The 11,237-nt window shown below is 37.4% G+C and overlaps 3 protein-coding genes across 3 annotated transcripts in view; 2 read left to right on the top strand and 1 right to left on the bottom strand.

The window, feature by feature from the left end:
• Positions 1-37: 37 nt before the first annotated feature.
• Positions 38-7,967, top strand: LOC144653765 (E3 ubiquitin ligase RNF121-like). The gene is made up of 8 exons (XM_078513865.1): positions 38-267; positions 2,426-2,484; positions 3,605-3,746; positions 4,119-4,273; positions 4,951-5,179; positions 5,752-5,894; positions 6,467-6,568; positions 7,305-7,967. Exons 1-8 carry the CDS (start codon positions 229-231, stop codon positions 7,423-7,425), a joined length of 990 nt encoding a protein of 329 aa, XP_078369991.1. The 5' UTR covers positions 38-228; the 3' UTR covers positions 7,426-7,967.
• Positions 7,968-9,126: 1,159 nt separating this feature from the next.
• Positions 9,127-10,343, top strand: LOC144653767 (D(1A) dopamine receptor-like). Its single transcript, XM_078513867.1, has one exon. It carries the CDS (start codon positions 9,363-9,365, stop codon positions 10,329-10,331), a length of 969 nt encoding a protein of 322 aa, XP_078369993.1. The 5' UTR covers positions 9,127-9,362; the 3' UTR covers positions 10,332-10,343.
• Positions 10,344-10,425: 82 nt separating this feature from the next.
• The window catches only part of LOC144655156 (uncharacterized), a 7,622-nt gene continuing 6,810 nt past the window's right edge, over positions 10,426-11,237 (bottom strand). The window contains exon 3 of the mRNA XM_078515367.1: positions 10,426-10,796. Within this exon, the coding sequence (XP_078371493.1) occupies positions 10,700-10,796 (97 nt within the window). The 3' untranslated portion in view covers positions 10,426-10,699. The remainder of the gene's footprint in view (positions 10,797-11,237) is intronic.

Raw genomic sequence — 11,237 nt, 5'->3', positions numbered from 1 at the left:
CTTCAATCCGCTTGAGAAAAATTTTATTTATATTCCTTGAAAAATTTATAATAACGAGGTTTTATGCTTTTCGTTTAGCTCATACCAGATATATTTTTTATTTTTTAACTATTTGTCGTATCAAGATTTATCCTGGCTGGAGTTTCGTAACATTTTTGTGGGATTTTACAATTTAACCTTTGTCCTCGACCCAGTTTTCCACTGTCAAAAGCCACGTTCAAATTCAAGATGGCGGATGACGAGGGCCTGATTCACAAGGAAATGGCGGTTAGTGGCCATTAGATTATCTTTTATATACTCTATTGCTAATTAGGCGCCATACTTATATATTGCTTTATGCACTTGCATGATTGATAACATTGTAGGGACTCGTTATGTGCCTTTTAGTTCGTGCACGAAAACTATAAGCTTAAATGATGGAGTCTACTGAGTACCGATGGAGTTTCTCAAGTTTAGCTTTCAATGTATATTACAAAGTAAGGTTTATATGTTAACTTAGAGATCGGACCAGGAGGTATTTAAGGTTGTTTCTTAACAACATTTTCTTTTCGGTACAGCTTAAAGAAATCCCATTTGTTTTGCTTCAGGCGTACTGAGACTTAAAATTAGCGAAGACAATTTAAAACAGATCAAATTTCATAATTATTATCTGTGTACAACTGCCGTTTATACGGTTTTAAAGATATTTAATGCAGCCTTTAAGTCCATTTGAACGTCATATTTTAAATGGTCAATGATCAATGCCGAAATCTTGAGAATATGTTTTTCAGTGGACATTCGGATTTATTTGAAAAGATCTGAAAATGTCTGTCAATAAAATGTTGTTGAGTTGCACATGCTACATGTGATGGCCGGCTTTATCTGGACTGGCTCTGACATCAACCTATTCGCCCAGTGTCAGAAGGGTAGTGTGATAGAATGATAAATAGCATTACACATACAATACTAGTTGTACCTATCGGTAAGTGCCAACGAGCGAAATACTCATGTTTGTTCATAAGAACAGATATTGAATGGTTTTTGATAGACCTATATTTGAAATGACCAAAATATGGTAAATTGTATTTTAGGTAATATGCTAAAAAAGTGCTACTGGTGTTCATAAATGACACAGGCTTGATAGCCTGCGTAGCAGGCGCCGTAGTTTTCAGCACGCGTATTCTCGCGATCGCGCACTCTTTTAAACACACTAAAAAACGTACACAGATGTCTGCTACACCGGCTACGGGATTGACAGATTGATAACTCTTGACAAATCTTTAAATTCTTTTCAACGTTAAAATGTCACAAAATGTAGGCAATAAATGAGGTTTAATCACTGTTTTGTAAATACAACACGCGATGGTTTAAATGTTTCCGTTCACAAAAGGGATAGTTGCATTTCAAGAACTTCTTATAAATCAAATCCCAAAATCAAAACTGCTAAGATGCTTTTTTAAAAATAATTTTCAGTAATCAGAGACAGTAATGCACGGTTCAGATTTCAGTCTCGCATGCGAACTGTCATTTTCAGTTACGCAAAACTTGAAAATTTTGAACAGAAAACAAAACTTGAACGGTCAAGGATTATTTGGAGACAAAATTTTTATTCAAGTTAACATTACATTTGCCGTTAGAAGCAAAAAACTTTTGACTTTCTTGTGTGTATGACATGCAGTAATTTTAGTAAGCGTCGCTTTGTATTGATGTTATTCCTACGCGGAGAGAAAATGCGTGCCAAATAAAATATAAACGGTATTTGATTTGAAATAAACTATCGGTCAAACAATTACTATAAACACAATCAACACTAAAAGGAAGCATTTACCCGACTTCAGCATTCTCATAAGTCAAGAAAACTCTATTTGAAGTCAACAGTCCGCTTTTGATTTTCATGTCTCTCTTCGATCGTAAATTATTTCATCGCTTTTAAGACCTTGATGTTCGTTTTTTCGGCGTGCGGATATTCTGTAGGGTATTCTCTTTCGATTTATAATTCCCTAAAGGTGTATTTATCGGTAAAAGGATGAATGACCTCATTGAAAATTTTAGCAGCGAGCCGCGTGGACGCCATTTTGGTCATTTGCACTCTAGCAAGGAGTGAGAGACTGGGAACCAGTTGGGAAGAACAATACAACCCAAATATGGGGTTTACTTACACCCAAATATGGTCAAAAAAGAGTCCCTTACGCAGAACTTAAGATTTTCTCTGCCTATACACTCATACGCACACGGCTCTATGATTCTGCCGCCTCGACAGCCTCGCCTCTTGGCTCGGCTGTCTCGTTGGCAATTAGAAGCAGAGTTTATTGTCATCTGCCAAAACTTAATTTTCATCAACAGCTATAGACTTTTACATGGCTAAGATGGATGGTTACATGTATTTGGTGACAGCTACGATATACAATTTTATTGATTTTTTCATGCATTGCTTTGTATATTTCAGGTTGACACTAATGGATCTCTTCCAGATACAAGACCTCTCAGTAAAGAAGAACTATGGAGGTATATACTTTAATTGCTTGAAATAATGATATTATAATATTGATTTGTCTATACATGCCATTTACAATGTAGAGCATTAATCATTTAAGGTCAAAGGTATCCCAACTTTTCTGTAGTAGACTTAGGAGCAATTATTGCTAGTCGACCCCCTGGATAGAATGCTAGTCCATCAAAAGCGCATCCCAGCTTTATGTACATCAGATAGATAGATAGATAGTTTATTAATACAACTTCGCAACCTAAAAGGTTGAATTATGTCATATTTACAAATTTATAAAGGGATAAAAACTAACGATAAAATGTAAAAATATTTAAAGAACTATACAAGAGTGATTAAAATCCAAACTTAAGTACATTAGAGACCATAAAACTATTTCTAAATCTATTAGTCTTAAAAACAGGGTTAAACTAGCGTGACTTTCTGAGGTTATAACTACTAAGATTCCGTGGGGGCAGTAAATTCCTCAGCCTACTGTCATTGTTCTCTAACATGTTGTTAAACAATTTGTCCGTCAGGGCTTGTCTTCGACCTGACAGAGTGACTAGACTTGCCTTGTCGAGCGCTTCTTCATACGTAAAAAACGGAAAAATGATGCGCATCGCCGTCTTTTGCACTGCTTCTAGCTCACGAGTAGTTCAGTAGGTTGGAGAGAGATACTGTGAGAGTAATGTGCTGAAGAACACAATGCACAATGGCCTGGGCCATGTGATATGGAGAATGGGCTTACCATCAATTAGGCCAGCACACCAAGAAAATTACAAATCATTTTTATGATTGCTGGATTAGTAGTATTTGTTTAGAGGATTTATAAATGGTACATTATAATTCACAAACAAATGTACAAGGATTTACAAACAAGTGTACAAGATGGAACTTGTACATTTATTTGTAAATTATATTGTGCCATTTATAAATCCTTTAAACAAATAATACTAATCAGCCAATCAGGCTAGGTGTGCTAGCCTAATGGTAAGCACATTCTCCATACGTGCTATCTCATTCAATCAGCCCTACCAACCGCGAGGTGAAATAAATTTTATTATTATTATTATTATTATTATTATTTTTATTATTATTATTATTAACTAACTTAATGTGCCAATATTGTACATTTTGCAGGATAGAACATGAGAAGCTTCATGCTAAACACAAAGGACATGAAGCCATGCATATGGAGATGGTTCTTATCTTGTTTTCAACTCTAATAGTAGCACAAGTTCTTCTGGTAAAGTGGAAGAAACACTACTACAAATCATTCCAGGTAAACAGTTTCCAAAACTCACTGTCAAATTATTTACCAGTAATTTTAAACTGATGTGTTTGATTTTTTCTGAGATAACACAAAAGTTCAATTTCCACTGATTAGTTAAGCATATTTCAAACCTAAACATTCTGATTTGGTGGTTTATTTATCTTTAGTTTTAATTTTTCTTAAACCAGATTGATTTTTGTTTTGCTTTATTTCAGATTGTGATAATGAAGCTGAGATAATGAAAACTTAAAAATCAAACTAGTTTAAAGAATTTTAAACCAAAGATAAATTTAAAACACAACACATATACCGGTACATTAACTTGTAAATTCTACTTTCCTCATTAACCAATTTTTTTGATCATGGATTTTTATTTTCAAGGCTGTGACGCTGGTTGGAATGTGGTTAATTCCTCTGTATTTCAATATAAAGCTGAAGTTCTGGCGTATGCTGTGTGCCTGGGTGCTGTTTTCTATTTTAACTGGGTTTATTGTTTTCAAATCCACAAGAAAGCCAGTTTCACCAAGTACCCCAAGGTAATTTGACATCTTGTTGAAAAAAAATTAGATAAACTCGTCACGAATAGATTTTCTTTGGGAAAGTAAATGTTGTGTACAGCTGTAGTTATGACAGAAGGTACTGTGCATGATTTGACCAAAGTGCTAAATTGTATCTTTGACAACCCTGAAAATGGCTACTACCAGGCACTGCCACACTAATGAAATCAAGGAAAACTTTACTGGATACTACCAACACAAAAACGTATCCTAAGAAAGGTTAGGGAGGAGTGGGAGCAAAAGAAATGCAGGGCAGCCAAACTCCCCCTAAGAAGTCATACAGCAAGCTGCATACACATGGCCCCTGCAAACCCAAGCTTCAATGACCCTGCTGTACTTGAGTGCTACAGAGAGCTGCTGACCTGTCACCAGCATTGGCTGGGCTCAGAACAGTTTGGGCGACATTTGGCCCAAGTACAGACTTAACCTTTTTACCTCCCTCTGCAAGGGACTAAGTTGAACAATCAACCATAAACAATGTCCCTGAGTCATCATGTATAGAATACCCAATGGAGTCTAAATCATTATTGCATTACTGAAATGTAATATTTTAATTTCTAATCCTACCTTTGCCCATTACATGAATCGTTATGCATGCTATTGGTTGATTTTTTTTTTTCAAGTTACTCACTCATGTAAGCTTCTTTTCATTGCAGACTAGTTTACAAGTGGTTTTTATTAGTTCACAAGGTTACATATGGTTTGGGAATATTAGGCTACATGGTTGTGTGTCTGACCATGCTTGGTGTGAATCTGATGTTTGCAATCAAGCCTGACACTGCTATGGAGTTTGGAGTGACAGTGCTGTTTTATGGACTTTACTTTGGTGTGCTTGGCAGAGATTTTGCTGAAATATGTGCTGATAAAATTGCATCAAAACTAGGTGTAAGTTTCTACCACTGTTCATTATGTGAATACTACTATGATACTTACTGGTCAGAATGTTTAAGACCCTTAACTGGCACTTTTTTTCTGTTACTTGAAATCCAGTGACAAGTACAATGTTGGGAGGTAAAAGAAATGGTGAAAGTGAAGAATAGCTCCCGGAAATTCCTGTCCACCGACTGTCGGCCAACAGTGGGCCGTTTGTTGGCCGACAAACGGCCGACAGTGATAACTATGCTCGCTCTCCAAACATTGTCAAAGCCATGTTGATAAAATAATTCTGACATTATTGTCAAGTCTGGCAAGTCTTTACTGAAATGGGGGGGGGGGGGGGGGGCATGGGGTGAATAACATTTTTACAGCATTTTTTTTCTACCAAAAGTCTTCAATTTATAATGCATACAGTTGACTTTATGCATTGTAATTTGAATGTATGCATTATGTTTTAATAGTAAGCGTCCTGCACTGATTTATTTACGAGGGTTACAGGTCTTATTACAATGCAAACAGTTGACTGTGAAGTTTATCTTTTTTTGTAAACCTGATTTTTTTTTCTCTGTGGCCCTCTTCAGTATACAAGTAAAGGTGGTCTTCCAAGTAGAAGTCTGGAAACCAACATTTGTGCTGTATGCGGCCAGGAGCTTGTGTTGCGGAATGAAGATGATGATGATGATAATGGACCCGAGAAAACTTATAAACTTTCATGTGGTCATTTGTATCCTAGATGTACTTTATCCAATTCTTTACAAAAATTACTTTGGGCTCTTAATTTAAGAGTGATTTTTGATTGAGTGTCATAAAACGAAAACCAAAGTTATTACTTTGGTCAATCACAAAGGACACAGACATTCCAGTGAACCAATCAAAACACAAAGCCAATACATGTAGCCAGTGTGAAGTGCAGGGTAACGTGTGCGAGTAAGTTGCATTGGTTTCTGTTTACTTCTGATTGGTTAAGATGGTGGCAGTGAGTTTTTTTGAACCAATTACTAAAGGTAGTAATGCAAAACCAAAGCAAACACAAATTACTTTTGACACTTAATTGAAAATCGCTCTGAAAGCCTTACTGAGATTTTTTTCAATTCATTGAAATGCTTAACTGTGTTTATTTATTTATTTTTTTTCTTGTTTTCTTTTGAAATACGCATTTGAAATCTGGTCAAGTCCCAGTTTGCACAGTTGAATCTGCCCTAATTCTTCCTTCAGGTTACTTATTAAATCTGTTGCTTGACCCTAACGCATTATTCTTTTAAAGTTATTATTTCTTCTTAACGAAACTCAACTCAGATTCCACGAGTTCTGTATTCGTGGTTGGTGTATAGTCGGCAAGAAGCAAACCTGTCCATACTGCAAAGAGAAGGTGGACCTCAAGAGAATGTTCTGTAATCCGTATCCTTTTAATTTGCATATTTTTTTTATTGTGCACGTTCTACGTTTACCTTCTATCGCGATGTTGGTGAGTCATGGTGGGGGGGGGGGGGGGGGGCCGCCCCCCCCCCCCCCCCCCTTTACCCCCCCCCCCCCCCCCCATTATTTGTTCCCCCCCCTTTTTTCCCCATCTCTTATTAAAAAAAAAAAAAAAACAAAAAAAAAAAAAAAAATTCTTCTCTCCTCCCCCCCCCCCCCCCCCCAAAACCCCCCCCCCCCCCCCCCATCCCCCCCCCCCCCCCCCCCCGTCCCCCTCCACATGATTGAAGAAGTTCCGTCTTTTTGTAGATCTTTATTGAAGCATTCGGAGACTTTTAATATCCAAACAATACCTAGCACGAGCATTCCTAAGATTGCCGCATCAGCGTGGCGCCAGTTGCTAAGCAACTCTGCTTAACATCGCAGGCTCACAGCTTGTAATACACGAGTAATTGTGCAAAAACAAAAAAAAAAAAAGCTAAGTAATTCTTAATCAGAAAGAGGACGTACGGTGCTTCTTCATAAGACTGTTCACAGCCTCTCTATTTTCAAACGCAACAGAACGTGAAAGCGGAAAAGATGAGCAAAGCGCGCGTCAATGATCGAAGGAGATATACGAGAAAATATAGAGGGCAACTCAACAGTCTATTCTTCATTAACTCAGTGACGTTAAAGACTAGAATTGTTCAATTTATGTTTTTCCTTGACCAGACCCCAGCTGGGAGCGCCCTCACGTCCTGTTTGGACAACTGTTGGACTGGATCCGATATCTAGTTGTATGGCAACCCATAATTATAGTTGTAGTTCAGATAATAATATATCTTCTAGGACTGGAGTAGCTTTAATGTAAGCTCTATTTAAAGAAAAAAAAAAAATTAAATTCTAATGTGACAAAAAGAAGCTATCAGAAATGTACAGTTATCCGAAGTTTTATTTACTCAGGTTTGCTAGAATATGCTACTCGTTCTAAGGGATCAGCCCTAAAAACGAGATTAAACAGGTTAAATGGTCACGCAATCCTCTTATCCGCCTACCGCCTCCAATTAGGAGGAGCGTTGCGTCACGTCACAAGTAAGGTTGCAAAAGAAACTATGTCGTTGGGTGAATGCTGAACTGAAAGTGTAATAAATGGAAGAAATGTTTATTGAATAAAACTTTAACTTAAACGCAACGAAAACTTTGCATAGGCAAATGAATTTCTAAAATTTAGAACCAGCGCGACTTTTGCAAAGTTTCAAAGGTCTTGTGTTTTCAGGTTAAGCATACGCCTCCGTCTGACCAAGACTTTAGGAATCGACCAGTATCCAAATCCTTTCAACATCGTAAAATATGTTTTTTGTGGAAACCACACACAAACTCTCAATAAATTCTTAATTAACGACGATTTTGCTGTTACTAGGCTCACTGACTAGCCTGCCGGCGACTGACATGACTACCAGAAAAAAATTTGTAATAGTACACCCTTTCTCGACCCCCCCCCCCCCCCCCCCGCCACCACCCTCAATTCTCAACCACAAAAATCCTTCCGACCACAAGAATCCTTCCGATAAGAAAAAACACATTGCCCGTCCCAAATAGAAGCTTAGCTCTTAAAGAAAGATATATTTTCTACCGATGAAAAATCCCGTTATTGTAAAACTTCCTTAGTAATTCATGTCGATGCCTTCTGCGCAGACTTTTGTTGCTATTTGCATTGGAGACTGCATTTCCAAAAAAAAAAAAAAACATCTTCACGTTTAGGACAATATTATTTTAACATATTTGAAACGCAACATCCCTTTCGAAACGAAATTGTCTCCCTGTTAATAGGTTCCCCCACTCCACCCCCTAGAACAAAAGCCCGACAAAAAGCCTTTTAGGCAATTCATCGCCCCGGCCAAGGTAGGTTTATAATCAAAATTTCGTATTTTATGAATCCCATGTAGAATCTTTACACTTTAATTTATCTGCAGTAAGAAAAGTTTAAACCCTGATAATACCCTGATAGCAACGTTGCCACTGTACGAAGGTGAACTACAGTAATGATAAGATTGTTATGGAATGGCCCAACGACAGCATCGATTGTCACGTTCGTTCTTTTGGAGTAATTATTCCTGGGAATCGATTAAACTATATAAAAGAGCGATGACCGGAAAATGGGTAATGAAAAATTTAGAGACAGGATATTTCCCTACGAAAAGTGGCATTTTCTAAGTACTAAATAAATTACCTGCGACAGGTGCATGAGTTCACGGAATAATCGATCGGCCTTTAGAGAAAAAGTCGAATGTCTTCAAATGTCTTTGCTGAAGAAAAAAAAGTTGAAAACATAACATCCTTTACTTGGCTTTTTTACCTGACTCTGATTAATTTCGCCAAATATAAGAATTTAAAAAGGCACTGGAAGGACTGAAAGGTTATTTGTTACAGAAATAATAAAATAAATAATTCCCCGCTTGGAATTTCAGTTTCCTGTTTTCAAAATAAAAATTAAACTAAGTTCCGCTCGAGTAGAAACAACTGTAACCAATCACCAAAATTAACATGTTAACAAATTGGCATGGCAGGTTACAAATTGAACTAATTATGGCGCTCCCTTTCCATTGGCAAACTTTGTTAATTAAAATCGAACAACTGTAATTTCTGCTTTAAGAGCTTCCTACAACCTCTCAGTTGTCCTTTTAATTCACAGCTGCCAGCTTAGCAAGCACTGAGTTTTACTTGCTGCTTAATTCGAACAGTGTCACTTTTAACCTGCGAAAAAAAGGCTGCGATTCTGTGGCGGACACCTTTTCAAATGGAAGAATCAAATTTAACCTCAGATCTGAACGGGGAAAGTCCTTTCAACGAATCAGGAACAATTCCAGAATGCAACAAAATGATGGACTATATTTTTCTCGTTTTAAATGGATTGATTTCGGTTGTCATATTGTTTGGCAATGGTTTAGCCTGTTTTATATTCCTGAACAACTCGCATTTTAGGCGCTGTTTCATGAACACATTTCTCGTCAGCTTGGGACTTGCGGACATTTTGATGGCTTTGCTTATAATGCCAGGTCACGTGATCTTTTGCACGAGCTCGTGTCGCCAGTCCATAAGTGAGTACTGTTGGTTGATAAGTTCAACGAGATATCTTGTGTTTCCGGCCACAAAGCTCAATCTACTTGCCATTTCATACGACAGATACACTGCAGTTATGCAACCGCTGAAGTACAGTGCGAAAATCAACTCGAAAAAAGTCTTTACAATCCTCGCAACAGTGTGGACAATTCCCTTGATTTTAACTGTAAGCCGTTTAGCTTGGTGGATTAAACTCCCAACGGACGAGGCCTTTAAAGCGGATCGCATCTTCAACTCATGTCTAGTTTTTCTTTTGATAGTTCTGCCGGTTACTGTACTAGCAGTTGTTAACTTGAGAATTATTTTCGAGATCAGGAAACACCGCAATCGACTCCGTCCTGTTAACGAAGCGAGTGTAACTGAAACTCGCTTAAACAGTACTATTGGAAACGACGACAAGCGAATGCGGCAGGCCGGAAGAAAAGGCACCATGGCTTGTGTATTAGTTGTACTGATTTTTGTGCTGTGTTGGTTACCGAGGGGGTATTTTAATTTTGCCAGGCTGTTGGGCAATGGAGAAAGCCCCTTCCTGAACAAGTTAAGCTTGTTTTTCCTGTTTGTTCAATCAGCCGTTAATCCCTTTGTGTATACATTTTACAGAGTTGATTTTCGAAGAGCCGCTGTAAAACTTTTGAGCTGTCGTTAGCTCAAAATCAAGTGTCTGCTGTAGATTTGCTTGCTTCCTTGTTTTCTAACGAAACTTCTTCTTTATTTAAAACATGTAAACAATTCAAAAGACATTTTTCAGTGACGACAACAACACACTTTATTTTCCCTGAAACACCAGTTACATTATTGATCCCGCAAACAGCTATCTATCTAAAAACTAAAATCGCACAAATTAAAAATCTGAACCAAACTACAACATTGCTGCTTTTTCTAAATGCACGTGCTTATTAAGAAAAACAAACCCTATGTACAAAGAAGCTAAAATTCAGAAGTCCTGAAAATTCAGGCTAACGAAATTTTAAGACAATTTTATCAGCAATACACTGGCGAATCACACGGTTTATTTTAAGGTCCTTCAGGTCTCTCTGCCTTGTGGTTAAACATAGTCTCAGTATAAACACAGTTGCACCAGGATCCGGCCTGAGATCCGACTTCACAAACGCTGAAAGAAAGAAGACATCTCAAACCAAGGATATTTTTCACTTGCTAATAAGGTCTAATAAAGATAATTTTAACATGCCCGACAAACATGGTCAACAAATGAATAGTTTTACGATCTTTTAGGCCAAGTAAACCAACAAATGTTTCTCGTCCGGATTTCTATAAAAAAGAGAGAGAGCGGGCGCTCTTTTTTTGTTATTTGTTATTTCCTCCATCGTCAAATTCTCCAGAAGCGAACTTGCAAAATAAATCCAGACCTCTCCAGTAAAACCTAGCGTGCCGAGGCTTTAAAATTTTTGTCTGAGTTCGTATTAAAACGCAAACAAAAGCCATGTCTTATAGAATTTTCTTTGAATTTAATTGAGGAGTAACGCCTGTTGCTTTTTTTGTAAGTTTCAACTTTTTCAATGACAAATATTAAAACAAGTAGCTTAAAGCTTAA

The sequence above is a fragment of the Oculina patagonica genome, chromosome 5, assembly GCF_052425735.1.
Source record: "Oculina patagonica isolate OP01 chromosome 5, crgOcupat, whole genome shotgun sequence".
NCBI classification, from domain to species: Eukaryota; Metazoa; Cnidaria; class Anthozoa; order Scleractinia; family Oculinidae; genus Oculina; species Oculina patagonica.
Note: the sequence above shows the minus strand (reverse complement) of the source record. Positions and strands in the feature narration are given on the sequence as shown.

Coding starts and splice junctions, on each gene's coding strand:
- LOC144653765 (XM_078513865.1), top strand. CDS start 229: ATGGCGGATGACGAGGGCCTGATTCACAAGGAAATGGCG. Junction 2,485..3,604: donor AGTAAAGAAGAACTATGGAG/GTATATACTTTA, acceptor TACATTTTGCAG/GATAGAACATGAGAAGCTTC. Junction 5,180..5,751: donor AAATTGCATCAAAACTAGGT/GTAAGTTTCTAC, acceptor GGCCCTCTTCAG/TATACAAGTAAAGGTGGTCT.
- LOC144653767 (XM_078513867.1), top strand. CDS start 9,363: ATGGAAGAATCAAATTTAACCTCAGATCTGAACGGGGAAAGTCCTTTC.